Source organism: Dipodomys spectabilis, unplaced genomic scaffold (genome assembly GCF_019054845.1).
Source record: "Dipodomys spectabilis isolate Male_0828 unplaced genomic scaffold, ASM1905484v1 ptg000108l, whole genome shotgun sequence".
Lineage (NCBI taxonomy): Eukaryota > Metazoa > Chordata > Mammalia > Rodentia > Heteromyidae > Dipodomys > Dipodomys spectabilis.
In genome coordinates, this window is record NW_024870785.1 from 5318098 (window position 1) to 5345293 (window position 27196).

The following is a 27196-nucleotide window of genomic DNA, read 5'->3' on the forward strand; positions in this document are numbered from 1 at the left end:
GGTGAACTTTATCACTACCAAAGCTTTCTTTTAGCATGGGTTCCTTCTGTTCATCTTCCTCCTCTTCCTCTGACAATGGTGAGAAGGCAAACCTGACAAAACAAAAGCAAAACAGAAGGAAAAGTGAGAAAACTACAAACATTGCTCCACTATCTCAATTCAGGGGAATTATTACTAAAACTGCAAGCTCCAATTAGGGTTTAACTCTTCCCCTTCAGAAAGCCCTCACGTGCCTAATGATGTCAGAAGTTCCAAAGATCTTCATTGTTACTTGATTTTATTCCCCATTCATTATATAAAAAGGAAACTCTAAGGCCCAAAGAAGTAAAAGAGAAAGCAGGTAAGAAAAAACACAAATCAAGTTAACAGGAGACTTAAGCTAGGATCCCAATTTAACTGGGTATTCCTTCAACTATATGACAGTTTTAAAACTGTTCCCTAACGTTCAACCTTAATGGATGAAATGGCCATTTAGTGGTTAACAGAATAAAGTATAAGAACCTCTGGTTGTTTGCTGATGGTCGCCAGAGAACCATAATGACAAAGAGGATCATGGAAAACAGCAGCCGCCAGATGGCATCGTCTACCCATAGCTCTCGCCAGTCCTACAATAAAGAGTCAAGTAACATTTACAAACAAATCTCTCAGCATAAGCAAGAATCACTCACTTACATGCCCTTGTTACATTTTCTAAAAGCCTGCTGTGTGCTAGGCACTGTACTAAGTGCTGGGTACATCCAGTGATGGAATGTGTAGTTTTTTTTTCCCTTGCAGTGCTATTTTAAAAGAACAGCATCAAGGGAACACAGTACTTGTCAGAGCTGCAACACAGCTCTGAGACTCTAGGGAATGGTGCTTTTTGTTGTTTTCATTTGTTTATACTTTTGGCGCTGGCACTGGGGATTAAACTCAGTGCCTGGGCACTAGCATTCTAGCTCAATGCTAGCACAGGACTCTTACCACTTGAGCCACAGGGCTCTTACCACTTGAGCCATAGTTCAACTTCTAGTTGTTTTGGTAGCTAATTGGAGATGAGTTTAACAGATGGGGCTGGGAAGATGGCTCAGTGGTAGAGTGCTTGCCTTGCATGCATGAGGCCCTGGCTTCGATTCCTCAGCACCACATAAGCAGAAAAAGCCAAAAGTGGAGCTATGACTCTAGTGGTAGAGTGCTAGCCTTGAGCTGAAGAGCCAAGGGACAGTGTCTAGGCCAGAGTTCAGGCTCCACAACCAACAAAAAAAAAAAAGAGTTTAACAGACTTTCCTGCCTCCTGAGTAGCTAGGATTACAATCATGGCCATCTTTGGGAAGCATTTTATACAGTTAAAAAAAAGAACCTGTCAGTTGCTGATGGCTCATGCCTGTAATCCTAGCTAATCAGGAGGCTGAGATCTGAGGATCGCAGTTCAGAGCCAGCCCAGGCAGGAAAGTCCATGAGACTCTCACCTCCAATAAACCACTAGAAAACCAAAAGTGGCACTGTGACTCAAGTGGTATAGCACTAAAGAGCTGAGGGACACAGCCCAGGCCCAAGCCCCACGACTGACCAAAAAAAAAAGAAACCAACTACCATATCGTGTACCATGATGGAAAGAACATTTAAGACAGTATTAAAATCCTCAGAGTGGAGATCTAGACTTAATTTTCTTGTTTGTTTTTGGTAAGTTGTTGGGCTTGAACTCCTTGGGCTCTGTCCCTGAGCAATTTTGCTCAAGGCTAGCACTCTACCACTTAATTGGAGACAGGAGTCTCATGGACTTTCCTGCCTGGGCTGATCTTGAACAAAGATTCTCAGGTCTCAGCCATCAGCACCTGGCTAACCTTAATTTCTTACATGAAGTTTATGCATCTTCCCACTATAATCAACATCTTTGTGTATGAGTATAGTATACTGTTAATTAATGTGTGCTCTTATAAACTTACTGACTGGCAAGTCACTATCCTGAACTTCATGGTTGTCCAGATGATAAACACAATAGAAGCTAGTATGAAAAGAAAAATCTTGGTCAGAACATGAATCGGCTTATATCCTCAGTTACATTCACTGATCCTGGTTAAGTGGAGTTCCACACATACATCCTTGATGACATATATCACAATCACTTCCTATTAATAATTTTCCCATATATATTCAATACGAATTTGCTGCTATAAAGAAGATTCAGAATACATATTCTTACCCATACTTTTTATGCTTATTGACTATCTGGCAACATTAGTAACTCTTCAACCAGAAATGGAAGAGAAGCTACTGGAAATACCTCTTCTAGCATTATCAATATAACGCTTTTTTTAGTGTATGGTTAGATGAAAAATATGAATGCAGGGCTGGGAAGGTGGCTCAGTGGTAGAGCGCTTGCCTTGCATTCCTGAGGCCCTGGGTTTGATTCCTCAGCACCACATAAGCAAAAAAGAAAAATAGCTGGAAGTGGCTCAAGTGGTAGAGCACTAGCCTTGAGCTGAAGAGCTGAGGGACAGCGCCCAAGCCCAGAGTTCAGGGCCCATGACCAGACCCCCAAAAAAAAAATTTTTTTTTTTTTTTTACAAGAACAACAAAAAACTTAAATTGAAATCAAGGAGGTTCTTCCTTTTCATGTAGCAGGGCAATCAGTAAGGCTGTATCTATGCATATATCAGGGTTTGTGAAATGGTAATATCTTTTCATTTTACAACACTGAGCACTGATGTGAAAGTGGGCGCTGTTCACTAATCCACTGTGATGTCACATAGATTTCTTGAAGATTGAGGTTCAGGGCTGGGAAGGTGGCTCAGTGGTAGAGCACTTGCCTTGCATGCATGAGGCCCTGGGTTCAATTCCTCAGCACCACATAAGCAAAAAGAAAAAAGCCGGAAGTGATGCTGTGGCTCAAGTGGTAGAGCGCTAGCCTTGAGCTGAAGAGCTGAGGGACAGCGCCCAGGTCCAGAGTTCAGGCCCCATGACTGGACCCAAAAAAAAAAAAAAGAGATTGAGGTTCAAGGCACAAGGAAGATTTCAACTAAGAAATCAGCTAAACAACTTGAACATGTAATTTGGGATGAGTACATAAATTATGTACTCGATAGCATAAATGCTTGCTATAGCAACAAATATAAGGAATCCAAAATTAAAAAATCCTTCCCTTAGCAAAATGTATAAAATTTTCCATGCCTACTCATGGCCTCTCAGATTAATAATCTCTGTTCTAAAAGAATCCAGGATTACATCAAAACAAAAGAAAGTCCCAGACTTACCCGCCACTGCCAAAATAAGCGTGTTGGTGAAATGTCGGTACAAAGACAGCTTTACAATGTTCCTCCGAAGTTTTAACAGCTTCATTGTTTGAGTCAGGCTAATAAATATGTGTTTGCAGGTCAAGGAATTAAACATTTAGAAAGCTAAATAATTGAATCCTCAGATTTCTTTGAGGATCTGCAGTCATAACAATAGCTACAGATATCAGAGACTTTTAAGTTCTCCTAGTTTCACTTAATCTCACAAACATTCCAATCCTCCTAAGATTAAATTTCCAGTAAAACATTGAAGAAAATATACAACAAGGATAAGATGCAACTGGAAAAAATGCAAAAATAAAAGAGGAAAATATTTAAAAAAAGTAAAAAGAAAAAGAAAGATAGGATCAGGTTTTCTAGAAAATTTTTAAAAAATAAAAAAGGCAAATGATAAAATTGAGTGGCAAGCATTAATACCATCTTCAAGATGGGTGATTCTATTCTCATCCTGCCTAGTTAATCCAGTGTAGGCTCATAATTTTACTTGGGCCATCAACTAACCAGGGTTCTACACTCAATGTCTCCTCCCTTTACCCTATGCCATCTTATGAAAGTGCTACATGTCCTGTGCTACTGTAAATAAAGAGGAAAAACCAATTGTCTAAGCACTCTAGGAACCTAAGAGTCGAATAGCAGTGATTCTCCATTTTCAGAACATTACTCCCAAGGAGACGTTATCACTGAAGGACAAAAGAGAACTGATGACTACTACTGATATCTTCTCTCATGCCCAACTTTCAAAATGAGGTACAGATATAAAAATAAGAGACTTGGGGGCTGGGAATGTGGCTTAGTGGTAAAGTACTTGCCCTAGCATGCATGAAGCCCTGGGTTTGATTCCTCAGTACCACACCAACAGAAAAAGCTGGAAGTGGTGTTGTGGCTCAAGTGGTAGAGAGCTGGCCTTAAGCAAAAAAAGCTCAGGGAGCTGGGAAGGTGGCTCAGTGGTAGAGAGCTTGCCTTGCATGCACGAGGCCCTGGGTTTGATTTCTCAGCACCACATAAGCAGAAAAGGCCAGAAGTGGTGCTATGGCTCAAGTGGTAAAGCACTAGCCTTGAGCTGAAGAGCTGAGGAACAGAGCCCAGGCCCAGAGTTCAGGCCCCATCAATGACCGGAAAAAAAAAAAAGCTCAGGGACAGTGCCCAGGTCCTCAGTTCAAACCCTAGGACTGGCAATAAATAAATAAGACTTGAAACCTGTTCTCTTTATCAGTCTTCACTATTACTTAACTCCAATTCTTTCTTCATACTCACAAGATATACCTGAAAAGACAGATCTAGAAAAGTTTTGGTCGGGTAGACCCAATATACTTTCATTTTAATCTTTTTTGCTACATTGCAATCTATTCAAATTCACAAAATTATATTTTTGTTCATGTTCTGCTTTTTATTATACTTGATATATCAAGACAGTAATGTTGCACAATTGCGTATATGGACCAATATATAAAAACCAAAATAGACTCAAAATAATGCCAAAAAAGATGAAACTCAAAAACTTGAACCCTTCAACCCAAATGCAAAATCCCTAACCAACAAATGTTTAATTTTGAGGAGGAAAAAATGTATTCAAAGTATTCGTTTATCTACTGGTTAATGTTGCCTATAAATGAATCTATATTTATTTATTGAGGGTGGAAGTATTTAGGCAATCTCAAACATAGTTTTGAATGAAAGAAAAACCTCTTAAGAATTGAGATTTGAAAAGATTTAAACTCTTTATGTCATTCTAAAACCACATTTTGAGATCAAGCTTTTTTCAAAGTATTTAATACTAGAGGATAAAGGAAAAGCAGGGCCAGCACGAACTGTGATTATAACACCAAATGAAGTACACAAAAAATCTAAAATCATTTTAGAAAGAGAAAAGCCAGAATCTTCCATCTTATGCTCAGCCACCCAATGCTATGATTGTTAAGAATTTAAAAAGAAAGAAAGAACAAAAAATCCGTTTACCTCACCCTTCAAGCTATTCAAACTTAAAATATACCATTTCCAAGATCAAGGAGAAATCAACAAAATGGGCAAAACCTCTTTGCAGAAAGATGAATGGAAACCTATCTCCAAGGGGAGAAAATGGACCAGTGAGAAGGATATCCACCAGCACAGGGCAGTGTCTAGGAAAGCCAAGGGGATAAAGGCCAAGGAAGCAAGATCAGTCTGGGCCTGCAGACAAAGAAAAAGAGGTGGGGAAAAACAGCCAATGAGAGAGGCACAGAGACGGAAGCAGTAACAATTCTGCGTTTACATCACATGTGAAGTGGTCTGACACTCGAACTCAAACATATCTAATCATTTTTCTCTTCTTACAAAACTTTGAGTAGAACATACAATTTTAAATATTTCACACAAATTGTTGATTAAAATCTCAGTATAATGAAACTGCAGCTAACCACCAGAGGCAACTGGCCCAAGGTTCTAGCATACTAAGACCATGAAAGAGATGACAATACCAAAAAGTCCTAGTAAAGACCCTCCTCCCATTTTACACAAACAGCTGCAACATTAATAATAATGATCACTGATGTCCAGCATTATAACATAACGAAATTTTACAAACAGCTCATCCTAGGATATTAATACTTTTTATATAATCCTAATCATCAGGACATTATTGAAAGGATATCCATAAAATAATACAGGCATCAAGTGCTGAGAGGACCAGGCTTACTATCATAGCCAAGGAATAAGAAAAATACTACAACAGCAGCAGAAGAAAGAAAGAAAGAAAGAAAGAAAATGAAATTGACAAGAGGTTAAAGCTGCTAAAAGTCTAAGAAAATTACATAACATACAGAAGATAGCATGGGTTGAAAACAAATCTGCAATTACAAAATATTTTATTCAAGGGAAAATACTGCAAAACCTAACGAGCCCACTATCATTGAGGGCAGAGCCAAGTTTAAAGAATTTAATACCTTAAATCTAAAAGGCTATTGGACTCGATTTTTAAATAAGAAAATAACTGGAATGCCCATATTAATCCAACTCTAACAACAATTTTCTTTATCATTTAGATCTCAGTGCTTTGTCTTTTGTTTTTTCTCTACAGTCCTGGGGCTTGAACTCAGGGCCTGGGCACTGTCCCTAAACATCTTTTGCTCAAGGCTAGCACTCTACCACTTGAGCCACAGTGCTACTTGTGGCTTTTTCTGCTTATGTGATACTAAGAAATCAAACCCAGGGCTTCATGTATGCTAGGAAAACACTCTACCACTAAGTCACATTACCAGCCCTGCTTTGGTTTTCTTACTTGACAAAGGGAATATACAATTCTCAAAGAAAATAAGAAACTTCAATAGCTGGGAAACATCACTTTAAAGAAATCTTGAAATCTAAAGTGCTGGGTAAGCAAAGAGCACTGGAACTTTAGATCAGATTAACCAGTAAGTGCATGTTTCCAATGTTTGACACATATGTGGGAGTCTGTTGCCTTAGAGAAGGAACTAAATTCTGATCTGGGAATAAGTAAAAAAAGAACTCCTTATGAGTCACATGTTAAACTTGTAAAACTCTAATAGGTCAGATTAAAAAAAGAATTACAGTTTGAACATCCCTAGTCCCCAACATCTTCCCCGCCCCCAAATCTACAACAACAACAAAAAAATTCAGATGTTGAAGCATTTCAAATTCTGGGTTTCTAAATGAGCATGCTCAATGAATAACTTATGCCAACATTGCAAAATCTGAAAACTTATGAAATCTGGAACGCTTCTAGTTCACACTTCAGAAAAGGAATATTCAATATGCATTTTGCCCATAGGTGACAGAAGAAAACAGTAAAGTAGCACATAAATACTTCTAATGCATCCTCTCAAAGCAACAAGAAACTGAACTGACCACAAAATTGAGGCTAAGCAGTACTGACCCCTGTAACTCTGAGGACCCCTTCCATGCCAGAGAACAAAAGATAAAGGGCTCCTGCTACCACAACCTTGTGAAGAGTGACTCCAAGGCGAGGCCTAAAATGGAAGCAGAGACAATGGAGTGAGCATATGAGACAAAGTGCAAGGCAAACTAAGCAACAGCAGCCCATGTTAATTAGTGCAGACCAAAAATTTACTGGTAACAAGGACATACCTGAGAGAAGAAAACTCTTAGTAACACATGGCCTTACAAGATAGAGTACTAGAACTTAAGATGTTGTCCCTGGTACTAATTTAAAAAGAAAAAAAAAGCAAGTACTGGAGGCTCATGCCTGTAATCCTAGGTACTCAGGAGGATCATGGTTCAAAGCCAGTCTGGGCAGGAAAAATCCATGAAACTTCTTCCCCTCCCACCCTCCCAGACTTGGGGATTAAACTCAGGGCCTAGGCACTGTCCCTTTTTGTGTTCAAGGCTAGCACTCTACCTACCACTTGAACCACAGTGCCACTTCTGGCTTTTTTTGAGCAGTTTATTGGAGATAAAGAGTCTCACAGACTTTTCAGCCTGGGTTGCTTCTAATTGTGATCCTCAGACATCAGCCTCTTGAGTAGCTAGGATTACAGGCATGAGCCACTGGTGCCTAGCTCACGAGACTCTTATCGCCAATAAACTACACAGATAAAGCAAGAAGTAGCTGGTGGCTCATACCTGTAATCCTACTCAGGATGCTGAGATCTGAGGATGACAGTTCAAAGCCAGCCCAGGCAGGAAAGTCCGTGAGAATCTTATCTCCAATAAACCATCAGAAAATGGAAAGTGGTGCTGTGGTTCAAGTGGTAGAGCACTTGCCTTGAGCTGAAGAGCTCAGGGACAGCACAAAGGCCCAGAGTTCAATCTCCACGACTAACAACCACCACCAAAAAAAGCAAGAAATGGTGCTGTGGCTCAAGTGGTAGAACGCTGGCAATGAGCAAAAACTTAGTGACAATGCCCAGGCCCTGAGTCCAAACCCCAGAACTGACACAAAACAAACAAAACCCCAAAAGCTTTTTATTATAAATAAACCCATCCACCCTCCAGACCCAACAATTACCAACATATAAACAATTCCACTCCATACACAGTCCATTCACTTGCCATCTTTTCATAGTATCGAAAAGCAAATACGTTTTTTGTTTCTATATGTTTTGCAATGTGTCTTTTTTGTTTGTTTGCTTTTTGTTTTTTTGTCGGTAGTGGGGGCTGAACTCTGGCCCTGGGCACTGTCCGTCAGCTCTTCAGCTCAAGGCTAGCATTCTACCATTTGAGCCACAGTGCCACTTCCCACTTTTTTCTGCTAATGTGGTGGTGAGGAATCAAACCCAGGGCCTCATGCATGCGAGGCAAGCACTCTACCACTGTGCCAACTTCCCAGCCCTGCAATGTGTCTTTTAACAGGACTTTTAACTAACATAAATATCATTATAAACTCTAGAAGTGTTAACAATAACCAAATACTATTTTAATTCACCAAATAAAAAGTGCATATGGCAAGTTCAAACTCCAGCAAAGGTTAATTCAAGTCTTTTGAGCAATTTCAGTAAGAAGGATGAAAAGCCTTATATCTTTAATATTAAAAATCCTACAAATTCTGAATCTACATTTTGACAAGATTTCCAGGTGATTCACTAATATAGTAGTTTTCTTGTTTTTTGGGGGGAGTCCGGTTGTGGGGCCTGAACTCTGGGCCTGAGCGCTGTCCCTCAGCTCTTCAGCTCAAGGCTAGCACTCTACCACTTGAGCCACAGCACCACTTCCAGCTTTTTTCTTTTTGCTTATGTGGTGCTGAGGAATCGAACCTAGGGCCTCAGGCATGCAAGGCAAGCGCTCTACCACTGAGCCAACTTCCCAGCCCTAATATAGTAGTTTTAAATGTACTGGCTTATATCATATCTGCCTAAGTTTTAGATGTATGTATTTTTTGTTATATACCAGATCAACCTCTATAAAGGGAGAAAAATTTCCTGCTACTGTGTGTCTTGAGTATTTCCCTGCATATATTAGGAGGCAATTAAATATTTGCTAAATGAACAAAATTTAAGAATTATACTCCCTTCTCCCATTCCTCTAATTGTAATAAGACTGAATTCCTTAAAGTGTTTATTTGGTTAATTCCAATTCTCTCTGGAACTCTCTCCAATTGGGCTTTTGTCCCTATGACTTCACCAAACCTGCAGTTATTATGATTACTAACACTTTCCATGTTAAAAAATCCAATGGTAAATTCTCACTCTTCCCACTAGCTGAATCAGAAGCACTGACAGAACTAAGCACTCCATGGTTGGTGCCTGTGACCTGTGACTATAATCCTAGCTGCTCAGGAGGCTGAGATCTGAGGACTGCAGTTTGAAGCCAGCCCAAGTAGGAAAGTTGTTCCTTATCTCCATTAAACCTCTGGAAAACCGCAAGTGACGCTGTGGCTCAAAGTGGTACAATGCTAGCCTTGAGCACAAAGAGCTCAGGGATAGTGCCTAGGCCCTGAGTTCAAGCCCTACAACTCACAAAAAAAAAACCATTAAGCACTACTCCTTGAGACAGTCTTCATTCTGCCTCCCACCTCCAGGGTCACTCCTCAATTTCCTCTAACTCCACATCACTGCTTCTAAAGAACAAAAAATGTCCAAGAGCCCTTCTGTGGATCTTTTGCTTTTTATATCAATTCCTTGGGGTCTACATCCAGTCTCACAGCTTTAAATAATATCTGTATGTTGAGGATTCCCAAACTAAATTTCTGCCCGTATAGATATACTCTCTGATCTCAACACTCTCCCCACCCCCCACCCCCGCCCCAAATCTGTTCATCTAAAATCTTCCAGAACCTGGCAAATGTCCACCCCTCCTGCCACCTGATCAGACCAAACAGTTGGCACCATCCTGGGTTCCTCTTCTCTTTCACATCACACCTCTGATTCATCTGGAAATTCCTCTGGTTCTACCTTCAAAACATATACAGAACCTCATCACATCTCAGCATCTCTTCCCTTGGGTGTATACACAGCCCCATCAACTCCTTGACGTCTTTGCTCAAATATCGTGAACCCCCTACTTCCAAAAGTAAGCCCCAGCACTCACCCAGCACCACTAGCATTCTGCTTCCCCCTTCTTGCTTTCTCTGCTTACAACTTTTTACTGACAAAGAACATATTTTACTCTCTTATTAACAATTATGTCTGTGCCCTACTTCTCCACAAATAAATGTAAATGCTAAATCTTTCCTTTGCTGTATACTCAAGACCTAAACAATGCCTAGTTATGTACAATGTATTCGATAAATTTTTTTTAGCAAAAAAAAAAAAACTTTTTAAAAAGTTACAGCAAACTATGTACAGACAGAATGAAGAAGTATGTATGATTAGTACTTGTGTGTGTGTGTATGCTGAGATATGAATTCAAGACCTTTTGCTAGCCCTCTACTACTTCAGTAATGCCCCGAAGGTAGTATTTTTGCTGGTTAAACGAAGATATGGTCTTGAGGACTTTTCTGCCTGAGCTGGCTTTAAACCACAATCCTCATATCTTAGCATCTTGAGCCACTGCACTGGGCTGAATAAAATAATTTTACTGAATAAAGGTTGGCTCAGTGGTAAAAATGCATGCCTAGCTAGGCACCTGTGGCTCATGCCTGTAATCCTAGCTACTCAGGAGGCTGAGATCTAAGATTGAGGTTCAAAGCCAGCCTTTACAGGGGCAGGAAAGTCCATGAGACTTTCAATTAACCACCAGAAAATGAGAAGTGGTGGTGTGGCTCAAGTGGTAGAGTGCTCGCCTTGAGCTGAAGAGCTCAGGGACAGAGCCCAGGCCCAGAGTTTAAGCCCCATAACCTACCTTTTTTTTTAAAAAAAAAAAAAGCATGCCTAGCAGTATGAGTCTTTGAGTTCAATCCTAAGTACTGCCAAATGAAGAAAATAAAGAGTACAAAAGGAGTAACAATTTGTTTATAGTGGGATAGTATATTCTTTATTTTCTCTAAATAAAAAATACTTCAAGTTGGATTTAGCATGAAAATATACTTCTGGGGCTAGGAAGGTGGTCAGTGGTAGAGTGCTTGCCTTGCATGCGTAAGGCCCTGGGTTTGATTCCTCAGCACCATATAAGCAGAAAAACCCAGAAGTGGCGCTGTGGCTCAAAGTGGTAGAGCGCTAATCTTGAGCTGAATTGCTGAGGGACAGCACCCAGACCCAGAGTTCAGGCTCCCCAACTGACCAAAACACAACAACAACAACAAATACACTCACACACACAAACACACACAAAAAACTTCAGTTATTCAGTAAAAGAAAAATAATAGTTTCAGTGAGCCCATTGTTCCTACAAAATAATCTGATATGCATAAAGAAAATTTTACTCTAAAAGTTAGATATGCCTTGAGTTCTATAAAGTGAAAGAACCACACTTTTCCAACATTTCCAATACTACAGAATTACGGGTGCCTTCTTTTAGCTCAAAATTACTTCTTTCATAGAATTTTGGCAGAAGTACAGCACTGGAAAGCAGCAATAGTGTTTTAAGTATCACTTTCATTTATTTTTCTACTGGATTTAATACTTACTTGACAATGCCATATCCCAGACTGACTATGATAACCAAGGTTCGAGCCAGTGAACGTTTCACTGCAGAAAGCAGCTCTGCAAGGATTAAGGCACCTTGAACTATAGGAAGAAAGAGAAATGGGGCTATATTCTAGGCCCAGCCAAAGGTGCAATTCCAATACCATAATGTAGACCTGACTTTCTTCAAAATAGGCACTGGTATTAGGCCTACTACAACAAGAATACCTCTTCTGAAATTTTTACAAACATATAAACTGATAATCTTACTCATGTGTATAGCAATGTGGGTGTGCGTAACTCATTTTCCACCTGATTCACTCTACCAAACCCTTCAACTTCACTAATTCACCCCATATCAGGGAATTTATCATTTTAAAATCTATGAACTATAGTTGTTACTATATGGAAAAGCACACAATATGCATATATGAACATGTGTGGTTTTCAGCTTTATATTTATTGTCAAGCTATTTCAAAGGTAAGAAAAAGATCTAATTAGTACATCTTGGAACTATAATTATAAAATAATCAAATGATCTGATAGAACTGAAGCTGTTTCAGTAAGTTTCAGAACCAAACAATATCTATAACAAACTGTTTACCTTACTAAACCATAAGCCCCTTTCTATCTTCCTGCTATTACTGCATTTTTATCAATTCTTAGACATAACCCCACCTCCTGACACACACACATGAAATAAGGCCTGTCTTGCAACTTAAGGCAGCTTACAATTATATCAGAACTGTTTCCTTTCTTACATTTATATAATAATGGTGCTTAATGATGACAATTCTCATTCCCCAAAGACCACTACTTTTGTAATTTTTCCAAGCATATTTCAGCAAATCTTTCTTACATCACCAAATTCATAAACTACAAGATTAATAAGTCATAATCATACTGATTCTACTTATGTAAATGACTAATTAAAAAGACAGTACTATGCAATGACTGCTGACCTTAAGAAAATTTTTCTACAATGAACCAATCACTCAAATATCATGTTAATTACATACCAGATTCTCCTTTGTATCGGATATTTTGAAATTCTGCATAGAAGACAGCTTTCTCAAGCATTCCAAGAAAGATAACAGCACCAATCCAAAACTGAATTCTGAGGAGATCTCTCCAATAGCAGGCAGACCATGCCAGCCACAGAACACCAAACAGGACATATACAATGCACATCACCATGAAAAACTGTCATCCGATTGGGTAAGAAATAAAAAGGAGAGTTAGGGCCAAGAACCAAGTATCTAAATTAAAAACTAATATACATTCTTAATAAACTAAATTTTTTAAAGCCATGTATTCTGCTCTCAATTTGAAAAATAATTATTTCTTTGGAGCTTAATATAAAAAAAAAATCAAAAAATCATCTCTTGAACAGATGCAGACAACATAAGGACTTGTCTTCAAGAGTGTATTAACAGCCTTTTCAGTTCATGATGCAAATTATACAAATGAAGACAACAATGAAAAAGTTGTGGCAGGGTGAGGATTACACCTCAAAGCAATGAACTAAACAAAAACATAAACTTAATAGGAAAGCAATACAAGAACAATCATGACCAAGAAGTCTGAAAATCGATTGAAGAAATTCTTAGATAAAGGCATATGCTCACACACATGCGCACACGCACACACACATGCACGTGCACACACACACACACTGAAGAAAGGACACTGAACGCTTTTGTTACTCTAAGTGAGCTCAGAAATAGAGGGTGATATCAAGACGGACCCTCGTGAATGTCAGACATGAGATGATCACTGAGTTATTACTTCACAAGTTTAAAATACTCAAGTGCTGGGCACTGGTAGCTCATGCCTGTAATCTTAGCTATTCAAGAGGCTGAGATCTGAGGATTGTGGTTCAAAGCCAGCTCTGGCAGAAAAGTCCATGAGACTCTAATCTCCAGTAAACTACTCAGAAATTGCTGGGAGTGGTGCTGTGGCTCAAGTGGTTGAGCACTAGTCTTGAACACAGAGGGGCTCAGGGACAGAGCCCAGGCCCTGAGTTCAATCCCCAGAATGGGCAAAAAAATAATAAAATACTGAAATAACTGAGATAAAATATAGAGGCTTACAGGGGTTTCCTAAACATGAACTTATATACATACTGCTAAATTCATTTAAATGTCAAGGCTAAAAATATTAAGTTCACTTACAATCATCAGTGGGTAATCTTCAAGTGTGAGATATTCATAGGGACCCTTCAATTCAACAGTCACTGCCAAAATATAGGCCTCAGAATTAGTTTAACATATTCACACATGAAAAGAAAATATTATCTACTATCTGCTTGATGAAATTAATGCAAATTTCATTGGGTCATTCACACTTGACCATGTCAATCCTGGTAAATACTGCATTATGCATGCACTGCACAATGAATCAAATATTCTCAGAGTATATGGTTTGGGTCGTACAGGGTTCCATGTCCCTGCCCCTGTGTGAAGTAGAAAAGTTCTTTCCCCAGACTCATCCTAGAATGAATGGTACTCCACATGAAACTTTTTCTGAGCTGCTCAACTCCTCTAAATTCCAGACACAATTCATGTATGTTCTCTTACAGCATACTAATAGGTTTTTATTTATTTATTTATTTTGGTCCAGTCCTGGGCTTGAACTCAGGGCCAGGGCACTATACCTAAGCTTTTGTGCTCAAGGCCAGTGCTCTACCATTTGAGTCACAGCTCCATTTCCAGCTTTTTGGTAGCTAATCAGAAATGAGGTCTCATGGACTTTGCTGCCCAGGCTGGCTTTGAACTGTGATCCTCAGATTTCAGCCTCCTGAGTAGTTGGGACTACAACCATAGCACCTGGCTCACTAATATGTTTTATAGGTTTTCTTCTCTTTACCCTATCATGTTGGTTTCTGTCACTCTTACTTGTATTCTCCTATTGCTGTGTATTTTACTGTCTTCAATTCATGTGATCTAGTACTATTAATGTATCATTTTCAAAATTAAGGCATTTAAAACTTTTTGACAAATTTATGTTGCCTAATACAAGTAATGTATTTCTCCTGGCACAATAAAATAGAAAATAATCCAGCTTCTCATCTTGTATCCCAAATGGAAAAACTCCAACACTTCCAAGTAGAAAAACTCAACAGTTCAGATGGAGGCAAAGCATCATCCAATAAATCAGAATTTAACTTAACCAAACCTTTTTAGGTACCTTTTTCAAAAACTTTGCTAATAAGTATTTAAGTTAATAAAGAGAAAACAACAACATGAACCTGAAATTTACCTTACTGAAGCAAACCTCTCTTTTGAGTAATTTTGATAAAATTACCTTCAACTATTTTAAGACTATAATTAATTGGACAAATTCTAGGTATAATTAATAAAGACCTCAGGCCCAGCTGGGCACAGTGGCTCACACCTGTAATCCTAGCTTACTCAGGAGGCTGGAATCTGAGGATCATGGGTCAAAGCTGGCCCAAGCAAAAAAGTTCCCATGAGACTCTTCTCTCCAATTACCACTCAAAAACTGGTACTGGCACTGTGGCTCTAAGTGGTAGAGTGCTAGACTTAAACAAAAATCTCAAGAACAGTGCCCAGACCCTGGGTTCAAGCTCCTCAACCCACAAAAACAAAACAAAAAAAGGGACATTCTCCAATTTATAGTATGAGGCTAACGTATATGCCAAAACCAGAGGAAGACAGTATGAAAAAAGAAAATTTTAATTCAATTTTTGAACATAAACAACGTATACACATGAGCCAGTGTGAATGTGGACATAGGTATGTGTATATCAAGATCAAATAGTGGTATCCCAGAAACTCAAGAATGGTAAATATAATGCACTAGAATGCTGAATAAGCAGCTTATATACATTTTTTTATTTCTTTCTTTTTTTTTAATTTTTTGCCAGTCCTGGGGCTGGCAAAGACTCAGGACCAGATGCAGGGCCAGGCACCATCCCTGAACTTCTTTTGTTCAAAGCTAGCACTCTACTACTTGAACTACTTGAAGCGCCACTTCAGGCTTTTTCTTTTCTTTTTTTTGGGTCAATTGTGGGGCCTCAACTCTGGGCCTGGACGCTGTCCCTCAGCTCTTCAGCTCAAGGCTAGCGTTCTACCACTTGAGCCACAGTGCCACTTCTGGCTTTTTCTGCTTATGTGGTGCTAAGGTATCAAACCCAGGGCCTCATGCATGCAAGGCTAGCACTCTACCACTGAGCCAACTTCTAGTCCCTGCCTTTTTATTTGGTACTGAGGCAAATTGAACCCAGGGCTTCATGCATGCTAGGCAAGCACTCTACCACTAAGCCACATTCCCAGCCCTTATATAAAATCTCTGAGTGTCTTACTATATAGCTCAGGTTGGCCTGAAACTTACAATCCTCCTGGCCTCAGCCACCTAGAGAGCTAGTATTACAGGCATAAACAATCAAATTTGGACTATATGGTTATTTCAATCAATATAATCAATCAAATTAGATTATAAAGCTGAATATTCCTATAGGAATGGAGGAAGGCTGAGTAAATTTGTCATTATACTCAATGTATATTACGTAAAAAATGAACAACAGAACCTGAGGATAGGGATGGAAGAGGGAAAATAAGGGAGAAAGAAGGAAGGCATCACAGGGATGAAGAAATATTAGACTCATGACCTGACTTATGTAATTGTAACCCTTTGTACTACTTAATAGCAACAACAGTAATAAAAACAGCATTGCTTTTTAATAAAAGAGGAAGAAAAAGAATAGTTAGGAAATGTAGAATAAAGAACATTTTCAATTAAGTAGCAAGTATTTTAAAAAACTATAGTTAAAATACTTAATGGTAAAATGGACCAATAGTACCAATAAAGTCAAGAACAATTTAAGAACGACTGTCATCAATGGGTCTATTCATATTTACTTGACAAAGCAAGGTAGGAAAGGAAACTGCAAAGTAGAACGAAACAAAAATAGAAACCAGTGCAACTAGTTAGGAAGTTATTACAATTTTCCAGGTGAGAGATGAAGACTCCACTGGTCAGCAACTATAAAAAGGAAAACTAGCACACTTAGTAAAAGGTGTTGAGGCATTAACAACAAAAAAAAGGGTGATTAAATTTTTCTGTGTTTTGCCTTGGTGACCAAGTTTCACCTATTTTTTTTTTTTAAAGATGACATTAATGAAACACTTCCATAGGAGGACCATGGGAAGGAAAATGAAGTTCAATATCTGAGACACTTGTAAACACTTGTAAACAAGTGCCTGAGACTGTACTTGCTATACTGAATGTAGAAACATATTTTCTTTCTCCAATCTTTCCACTGCTCAAAAACATTCTGAGTTATTCCCACTCATGAAGCAATTTTACTCTCTCCTATACATGAAACAAACAAGAAAGCAACACAAACTCTTAAAGTTACAAACTGAACTTACTGGTAAAAAGATTACTTAGTGAATTTTCTTTTGCCAATTCTTTGGAGGATGAAATGCCAACATGTACAATAAAAATATATGGTGCATCTTGCCAAGTTTGCAATGGTTCGTGCATTGCCTAGAGGAAAAAGGCATCAATGTTTGTTAAGTTGTAAGAATTAAAACACAAACACACAATTAAAAATATAGTTAATACTCTGTAATATGAAAACTTTAGTATGTGTCTCAGAGACACAGTAGTTCTCCACTTTCATTTACTAACACAGAAGGCACTACTCAAAGCAAACCTGTAGTGCATATAATAGGCTAGACTATAAATTACTAGGACAGGACACCTTGTATCATATTATACACAGACAGATATTACATTTATGTACTTTTTCTTACATCAACAAAAAAAATTACTAAGTTGAATCTTTAAGCCATACTAAGTTTTTTTATACACTATCATGAAACTAAGGAACTTAAAAGTTTAATATGCCTAAAAATATACACGATAGTGTCAGAAAATATGGACATTATACTTGTAACCTATGCTGCATGTTATATATATATATATATTATATTGCATTATACATATGCAATGTCTTAATAAAGCTATTACAAAATTAAGAACTTAAACCAGGCAAAATGGCTCAGAATAATCCCAACTCTTGGGAGGCTGAGTGTGAGACAGGAGGATCATGACACTAAAATCAGCCTGCACCATATATTAATACCTGTCTCAAAAATAGACAAAAAATTTAAAATAAAATTAAAAACTTTAAACAGGAAGGGATGGATAAGAATGTTGAAAGGAGTGACACTGATCAGGATTCACTGTATTCATAAACTGCTTTGTTAACTCCTTTGTACAATTACTTAAAGATAATAAAAATATACTAAAAAACAAAAACCACCAAAGAACTTTAAACAGCTTTGTAAAACATTTGGCCCAGGGCTGGGAAGGTGGCTCAGTGATAGAGCGCTTGCCTTGCATGCCTGAGGCCCTGGGTTCGATTCCTCAGCACTACATAAGCAAAAAGAAAAAAGCCGGAAGTGGCGCTGTGGCTCAAGTGGTAGAGCGCTAGCCTTGAGCTGAAGAGCTGAGGGACAGCGCCCAGGCCCAGAGTTCAGGCCCCACGACCGGAACAAAAAAAATAAAAAGAAAAACATTTGGCCCAGCATAGATAACTATCTTACTTCCGTATTTTTGGCTGGAAAACTTTTGAGGAATTATTTACTACAAATTACAATATGAAATTAGATGCCATATAATATGTATTTATGAAAATATAAAAGCATATAGCTTTTCGCCTTATTTCAATTTAGCAAGGTTTTTTCTAATTACATCCTATCACAGATAAAATTTAGATGGCATTATATTACGGTTTTCTGAATAAATTTATTCATGTTTACAGATACTTAACAAAATGGGAAAAAGCCATAGCAATTCAGGCTTATTGTACATAGTCCATAAAACAAACTGTTATCCAGAACTTGAACTCAGGACCTAGACGTTGTCCCTGAGCTTTTTTCACTCAAGGCGAGCACACTACCACTTTTTGAGCCACAGTACCACTTTTAGTTCTCTGGTGGTTCATTGGAGTCTTATCTCCGAGGTAAGACTCATGAGATGGCTTTGAACCAAGGTTCTCAGATCTCAGCCTCCCGAGTAACTAGGATTATAGGCATAAGCTACTAGCTCCCAGCCTTCACTTTCTTTTTAAATACAGCATATTAAGAAGACAATTCAAATCTTCATGAGCATAAAACTACGTTATTGCCCCAAATGCTCATATACACTTACAGTTCTCTCTCCAGTAATGGTAAGATTGGTTCCATTCTCTTTAGCCTTTAAATAGTAGAAAAAAGTTATAGTTCAGTTTTTGGTTTTTTTTTTTACTTTACTCTAAGAAATAAGTAAAAAACAATAGTTACCTCTTGTTTTTCTCCTAAAAGAGGCAGTCGATGCAGAAAATCCCCAGAAAAGCTCTATGAAAGAAACATGAAACGAAATTAAAGACATATAAAAAGTATAGCCAGGGGCTGGGAAGGTGGCTCAGTGGTAGAGTGCTTGCCTTGCATGCATGAGGCCCTGGGTTCGATTCCCCAGCACCACATCAGCAAAAAGAAAAATAGCTGGAAGTGGCGCTGTGGCTCAAGTGGTAGAGCGCTAGCCTTGAGCTGAAGAGCTGAGGGACAGCGCCCAGGCCCAGAGTTCAGGCCCCATGACCGACCCCCCCCCCCCCCCAAAAAAAGAACTATAGTCAAAATTTCTAGAAATGGTTAAAGCAAATATAATGCCATAACAGTAAAAACAGTAACGCAGGGCTGGGAAGGTGACTTAGTGATGGAGTGCTTGTCTAGCATACATGAAGCCCCGGGTTTGATTCCTCAGTAAAACAGAAAAAACAGAAAAACTCAAAAGTGGCACTGTGGCTTAAGGGGTAGAGTGCTAGCCTTGAGCAAAAGAAGCTCAAGGACAATGCCCAGGATCTGAGTTCAAGCCCCATGAAGGGCAAAAATAAGATAAAATAATAACAATGCAAAATTATCAGACAAAAGATTTTTAATTGCTGAGATCTGAGATCACGGTTCAAAGCCAGCCTGTGCAGGAAAGTCCATAAGACTCTTTATCTCCAATAAACTATTCAGAAAAAGCAGGAAGTGGTGCTGTGGCTCAAAGTGGCTCAAATGGTAGACTACTAGCCTCGAATACAAAGAGGCTCAGGCACAGTGCCTAGGTGCTAATTTCAAGCCCCAGAACCGGAAGAAGAAAAAAAAAATAATGTATCATTCCTACAGTAAAAAAAAAAAAAAAAAAGGCTAAGTAGGCACCTAGCAGAACAACTTACTTCTCCTAGAAGCAGGTGGGAAAAAGAGACTGGAAGAAAACAATGGCATTGTGTTTTGAACTTTTTTTCATTCCAACCTCTTTCCAAGATTACCTGTGTTTTAAAGAGTTCACTACAGTTCTGGAACAACTTTGAGGATGTTTGATATTTCCCAGACAAGCCTCTTTTTTCCCTAAGTTTTTCCAAATATTTCTCTACTTCCTCAGCCTGGAGGAGGAAAAAAAAAAAAAAAAAAGAGTACAAACTATTTAACTTACTTTTCACAAATAAGACATTTAGAGGATAAATATTTTACATAATACTTAGTGCAAACATGCTTTACAGTTTACTGTTTTAAGAATTAATACATTAGTACCCAGACTGTATATAGAGCAGCAGCTAAGAACCTAAAGTTAGCGAACTTTATAGTGCAGAATTATAGTTTTTTAACTCACAAACAATAGCTTGCTAACAATTCCGGCGGATCAGGAAATCAAGAGTTCACAGGGTTTTAGTTACATGAAAATATATTTAAGAGTTATTTGACTAATTAACAAAATCTACCAAAAGATATACTGGTGCTCATAAGCTAACATGGAGTGTCAAACTGTCCCAGTCATTCATAGCTCACTGCTGGTACTCTTGACACACGTATAATGGCTATGACTTCCTATCAGGTTTGTAATTTTTTTTTTCTTCTCCAGTATCCATATCTCTGATCTTGCCTTTTGGAAAGGCTCCAGTGCTGCACCTACAATCCTTTGCTTGTCATTCTCCTTACCTGAATCCTGGAGCAATTCAAAGTAATTATCACTTGTCATATAAAGACAAGATCTTGACAAGACAGTACCAAGATTCAAATGTATGAACCTCTGACTATAAGTTCAATTAGCAATCAATTAAGAAACAGTGATATGCCAAACCCTATTCTGGAGGTATTATCATTCGTTTCTTTCAGAATTCTTCAGTCCTTTCATTCCTTCATGAGATATCCAATGTTAAATAACAAGCAAAAAACAAAATACTCAAGAAAAGAAAAAAAAAAAAACTAGAAAATTCAGGACTGGAGGTATGGTTCAGTTGTTAAGCTCTTCAGAGCCTGAGTTCAAACAACAGTACCATCAAAAACAAAAGTTATTTATATGAACAAGGAATAAGCTTATTATTTTTAAAGTAAATTAATAAATTTTAATTTCTAAAAAATGCTAATAACAAAAACATTTTGGCATTCACAATAATTTTAAACTCTAAGAATTCTAAGCTGGACTTTGGTAGCTCTTTCCTGTATTATCCTCCTATTCAGGAGGCTGAGACCTGGAGAACTGAGGTTTGAAGTCAGCCTAGGCAGAAAAGTTTGCAAAACTCTTAATTAACCAGCAGAAAGCCAAGCTGGAACCATGTCTCAAACGGTAAAGCCATAAGCAAGCAGGCTGTGCAAAAATTTAGGCCCTAATTTCAAGCCATTATACTGGCACCAAAAATAAAGAGTTCTGAGACCAAAAAGTCAGAAATGCTGGGCTGGGAATGTGGCTCAGAGGTAAAGTGCTTCTCTAGCATGCATGAAGCCCTGGATTCAATTCCTCAGTACCACATTAACAGAAAAAGCTGAAGTGGCGGGGGCTGGGAAGGTGGCTCAGTGGTAGAGCGCTTGCCTTGCATGCCTGAGGCCCTGGGTTCGATTCCTCAGCACCACATAAGCAAAAAGAAAAAAGCCGGAAGTGGCGCTGTGGCTCAAGTGGTAGAGCGCTAGCCTTGAGCTGAAGTGCTGAGGGACAGCGCCCAGGCCCAGAGTTCAGGCCCCACAACCGGGCCAAAAAAAAAAAAAAAAAGCTGAAGTGGCGCTGTGGGTCAAGTGGAAGAGTGCTAGCCTTGGGCAAAAGAGGCTTAGAGAAGATGCCCAGGCTCTGAGTTCAAGCCCCAGGAGTAGCCAAAAAAGAAAAAAGAAATGCTGATGTGGCAGGTCTGCAAATCGAGTAGCATGGCTTTGATAATTCTGCTCATCCACAGCTATATGTGTATTCTTCCATCTATACAATTAAGAGATTGGAACTAGATGACTTCTAGAGTCCAAGACATGTCTAATTTCCTTACCTTGAAGTTGTAGATTTCATTGTAACAATCAGCACTTTTCAGAAACCAGGTTATATTCAAAGACAAATCACAAGGTTCTCCATCAACTATAAAAGAAGAAATCACTGTAAATAAAAGATGATCCTTGGGCAGGGAAGGTGGCTCAGTGGTAGAGCGCTTGCCTTGCATGCATGAGGCCCTTGGTTCGATTCCTCAGCACCACATAAGCAAAAAGAAAAAAGCCAGAAGTGGCGCTGTGGCTCAAGTAGTAGGGCGCTAGCCTTGAGCTGAAGAGCTGAGGGACAGCGCCCAGGCCCAGAGTTCAGGCACTACAACTGGAACCAAAAAAAAGAAAAGATGATCTTCAAATGAAGCATTTTTCCTAAAAGCATTTTTCTATTAGCCTGTATTTTTTCTTACCCTAAGCTGAGATTCTCAAACACCAATCCTTTACTAAACATAAGGAAATTGAGTAATATATGCAAAAAGAACCTGGTGTTTTTCAGATAAAAGTATCATTCATACAAAGAAGTAGTTTTCTGAAATTGTGTACTCAATTCTATACCTTTACACCTCAATTTCTAGATTTTTATTGGAGAAAAAAAAGCAAGAGTGATAAAGTAATCCTAAATTAAAACTGGATTTTTATTACTCAAATATTTTTAATAAAATAAAAATATTTTAATAATATTACTCAGTAAATACTGAGGAGAGGACAAGTATACAAGGGTACAATAAATGGCAGAGTAGTAGGCCAAAGAGGATTGGGAGGAACAAGCTATCAAATATCCTTAAAGAGGCCAAAGTCTAGTTGAAGAGACACAAAGTAACATTAGGGATGTCACAGAGCAATGTTTCAGATTGTTAGAAGGTGATACAAATAAAAGCTCCAATTAGGGAAAAAAATCATGACTTGGACCATGAAAACATCCAGCCTGGATAGAAAGAGCAAAGAAGAAAAGACAAGTATGCTGGAGAGGTAGAAAGAGAATAGCAAATGTTTCCTCCCAAGCTCATCTTAAGAGAAGCCTCATGAAATTATGGAAACTGCACATAAACTTTAAATGAAGTTTAAAATACAATATTCTAATGAACCAAAACATTAGTCTGAAGACTTTGGGATGAAAATCTGACTAGATGACTGATGCTGTATCTTTGTTTCATCAGTGAAGAGAGGAATATAACTAAGACTCCCTACTTCATGCAATATGACACGACTGCATTTAGGAAATAAATAAGTAAATATAAAGGTTGGAAATGTGGCTCAGGTCATAGAGCACCAGTGAGTGAAAGCAAGGTTCAGATACCAAGTTCAAGTTCTGGTCTCAGAGAAGAAAAAAGGAAGGAAGGGGGGGGGAGGGAGGGGGAGAGAGGGAGAGGGAAAGAGAAGAAGAGAGGGAAGAGAGGAAGGAAGGGAAAGAGAGAGGGAGGGAAGGAGAGAGTGAGACTGCATTTAGGAATTTACTTTGGTTCACAACAAAGGAAGCAATCTAATTTTTTTTTTGGTGGGGGGGTCCAGTCATGGGGCTTGAACTCTGGGCCTGGGCGCTGTCCCTCAGCAATTCAGCTCAAGGCTAGCGCTCTACCACTTGAGCCACAGCGCCACTTCCGGCTTTTTTCTTTTTGCTTATGTGGTGCTAAGGAATTGAACCCAGGGCCTCATGCATGCAAGGCAAGCACTCTATCACTGAGCCACCTTCCCAGCCCCAGGAAGCAATCTAATTATAAGGCTCCTCTTTTGTTTAAATTGTTTTCTAGGTTCAAATCTCTAATCCTAGCTACTCAGAGGCTGAGATCTGAAATTCCAAGCTCCAAGCCAGTCTGGGCAGACAAATCCAAGAGATCTTTATCCCTAAGTAACCAGAAGATGTGACTCAAGTGGCAGGCTTCTCTGAAAATGCTAAGTGGGAGAGTGGCCCTGAGTTCAAGCCCCAATACTGGTGCAAAAACCCCCAAAACCAAAACCATTGTTCTCTCAAAATAATTTTTTAAATGCCTTAAACATTTTCACAGAGCTGGGTTAAAAATGTGCAAAAATCTGACCTGGTGAGCAGAATTTATGTAAATGATTATTTCTACCACCCATTCACAAGAATCCATAGATAGGATTCATTCATTAAAAAGGGGGGGAGAAAAGACCTAAACAGAAGATTTGCAAAGAAATTTAGCTAGAAAGCTATCAGTTAATGAAAAAAAGAAAAAAGACTACCAACTCAGACAAAGCTTACGACTTTTTTTTTCGTTCATTTTTTTGTGGTTTTAGAGGTGATATACAGCAGGGTCACCTTATATAGGTCAGGTAGTAAGTACATTTCCTTTCCCATAGCATCATCTGTTCCCTCATTCTGTCCCATTCCTTCCCTCTCATCTCCACCCATGAGTTGCACAGTTCACTTTTATCAATGAAAACTTAGAACTCTGAATGGAAGACACAGTGACAAGTGGCCTTCCTATCCCATGGAAACTACATACCACTTTCACGAAAGTATAAAAGCAGAGGACAACTGGCAAATACAAGAGAGACATAATAAGGAAAAAGATGATGGGAAGCTGGGCACTGGTGGCTCATAACTGTAAGCCTAGGAGGCTGAGATCTGAGGATCAGAAGCCCCATGCCAGCCCAGGCAGAAAAGTCCTCCTGAGATTTTTATCTCCAATTCACTCAAAAACCAGAAGTAGAGCTATGGCTCAAAGTGATTAGCCCTAGCCTTGAGCAGCTCAAGAGACAGTGCCCAGGCTCTGAGTTCAAGCTTCGCAACTGACCAAAAAAAAAAGAAAAAGATAATGGGTATTTTAAACAACTTTTAAACTCTCCAAAAACAATAAACAGCGTAACAAGGTGCAGGTGGCTCATGCCTGTAATCCTAACTACTCAGAAGTCTGAGATCTGAGGATTGAAATTCAAAGCCAGTCTGGTCAGCAGAGTCTATGAGACTCCTATCACCAATTAGCTACCAGAAAACTGACAGTAAAGCTGTGGCTCAAGGTGATAGAACACTAGCCTTGAGTAGAAAAGCTGAAGGACAGTGCCCTGGCCGTGAGTTCAAGCCCCATGAGCTAGAGGAAAAAAAAAAAAAGATAGCTTATTTAGCTTTGTGAAATACAAACAGAGCCAAACACAGTCTAGAAAAAGGCTGTACATAAAAAAAGAGAGAATAGGCTGTCAGGCCATTTCTATTTCAAGAGACAAATCCTCTATCCCAATAGATATTAGTAAATAGCCAGAATACCAAGCAAAGCAATATGTCAAAGTAGATTTGTCATTAATCAGGAGATATTATCATGGATATAATATATTCCTTATAGACATTCTACCTGCTTCTTTAACTCCCCAATAGAATGTAAGCTGGAAGACAGATGTTCCATCACTCCCTGTTGTCTTAAAAGAGTGCCTAACGTGCAGTAAATGTGCAATAACTACTTACTAGGTAATCAAAAGAGCTTTGCACTTTCTGGAGATTTATGTTTAAATGTACACATCAATATCTACATTACTATCTCCCATCTCAGAGTTTCTCATGACAATTTATTCGCTGTACAGCCAGTTTCACAAGGAAAAGAAATTTTCAATGGGACAGTTTGGATTCAGAAATAGTGCATGTTCCACTAGACAAACTGGTTTTATGCTACATAATCACTATTTCTCCCTGACATCTTTGAACTTGCTCTTCCTCCAGGTGGTAAAATACTCCCTTGATAAATAAAAGGTCCACTAAATAGATTTGTTCTGAGCCAAAGATCTGACAAACCTAGGTCTTATTTTAAGTAAACATCTAACAGGCATACAAAAATAACATCAGTAATATCTCTGACTCAGGCATTCAGGCAACCAACCAACTTAATTAACTATAATTCAACTGATATATAACTGAATATAGATTGTATACGTAGTTTGTATAAATACCTACACACATTATGGTATTACATATTCAATACATGTATTCACTATTGTATACATAACACGAGTATAAGGTATACAATATAGACTTCATGTTCTAACAATATATTGTATGTAGTTTTAATGTATGGTAAACTAAAAAAAAAAGTTCATACAAGTGTTGTGGGAATATCATTCAAGGAAAGGATTTTAGTTGTACTAAATACTGTATTTATACATGGATACTTTCAGACTATTAAGTTTCTGAACTTAAATATACTACAAACAGACTGAAGTAGAAAACAGGTAATTTAAAGGCCTGCAATTGAAAAAAAAAAGCTTAATGAAATCCAAAAACTCACATTTGAGGAAGATAGTGGTATTTCTGAAAAGAATCTTTCCAAAACTGAAGTAATTTTTCCCCTGCAAAAGTAAAGGATAAGTAATTAGCATCGAATCATTTTAAGTTCCAAGAAAGAATATACACATCTAAACTATATTAAGCATCCAAATTAGTTTTCCTAATCAGAAAACGTCAATATCTCTCCATCACATCCAAACTACAAGATCTTGCCCCTTAGTGCAGATACCATTCTTCCTACCTTCCACCCCACGGACTTAAAGCAAGGACTAGGTAGCTAGAAATCTCACATCTCAAGCCCCTTATTCAGCTCATTTCTTTTACTCACTTGTCAAAATAACCGAGTTTGTTTGTTTTTTTTCCCTTTAAATCACTATCCTATGAGTTTTTACTTTAACAACTAAAAAACGAAGATCGAGACTTGGAGATCCTTCACCAAATGAATAAAAAGCACACCGCTTGTTATGGGAGCTCGCAACCAGCGAGCAGAACAGACGAATACAATACAAAAAAAAAAAGGCGAAGGTAGTTTTTAATCGAGCTGAATGCTTTTGTTCCCGTCGATGTTACCGGCAAGCTGGTTTCCGCGGTTCTCGGGAATAGAGATTTTAGAAAGTGGGCGGGGAAGAACAAGTGGATATTGCTTAATAAACTGTGCGAATGAAAAGACCTGTGCGTTAAGTGTGTGCTTCTCCCAGCAGGCCCGGATCCTTCAGAGCCTCCGAAATCGCACGGCCAGTCCCGGAAGGCACCACCTCGAAGTGGAAACGAAATCCAACTAACCCCCGAGAGTTCGAATCCACCCAGAGAGCCGCAGGAGGGAGTGGGGAGGGAGGACGGAGGACACCGAGACGCCGCCTCCACACCTCCCTCCCCTCCCTCCCGACCCGGGCTCTCCGGATTCCGCGAAAATTCCCTCTGGAAACCAAGTCATCCGGTGTTGAAGGACGGAG

The 27196-nt window shown here is 38.8% G+C and overlaps 1 protein-coding gene across 4 annotated transcripts in view; it reads right to left on the reverse strand.

The window, feature by feature from the left end:
• Positions 1-27196, reverse strand: part of Tmem87a (transmembrane protein 87A) — a 35545-nt gene that overhangs the window by 7864 nt on the left and 485 nt on the right. Inside the window, exons 2-16 of one of the 4 annotated variants that reach the window (XM_042687909.1) lie at positions 26245-26305; positions 22027-22112; positions 20050-20163; positions 19040-19093; positions 18909-18953; positions 17120-17237; positions 13898-13959; positions 12743-12926; positions 11725-11824; positions 7138-7231; positions 5367-5435; positions 3231-3339; positions 1923-1981; positions 502-605; positions 19-92 (exon numbers count right to left, since the gene is read on the reverse strand). In XM_042687909.1, coding sequence (XP_042543843.1) covers positions 19-92; positions 502-605; positions 1923-1981; positions 3231-3339; positions 5367-5435; positions 7138-7231; positions 11725-11824; positions 12743-12926; positions 13898-13959; positions 17120-17237; positions 18909-18953; positions 19040-19093; positions 20050-20163; positions 22027-22112; positions 26245-26305 — 1333 coding nt within the window. Of the gene's footprint in view, positions 1-18; positions 93-501; positions 606-1922; positions 1982-3230; positions 3342-5366; positions 5436-5895; positions 5968-7137; positions 7232-9973; positions 10112-11724; positions 11825-12742; positions 12927-13897; positions 13960-17119; positions 17238-18908; positions 18954-19039; positions 19094-20049; positions 20164-22026; positions 22113-26244; positions 26306-27196 lie in introns of those variants that run through there. The other 3 variants (XM_042687908.1, XM_042687910.1, XM_042687911.1) reach the window with 3 other exon arrangements.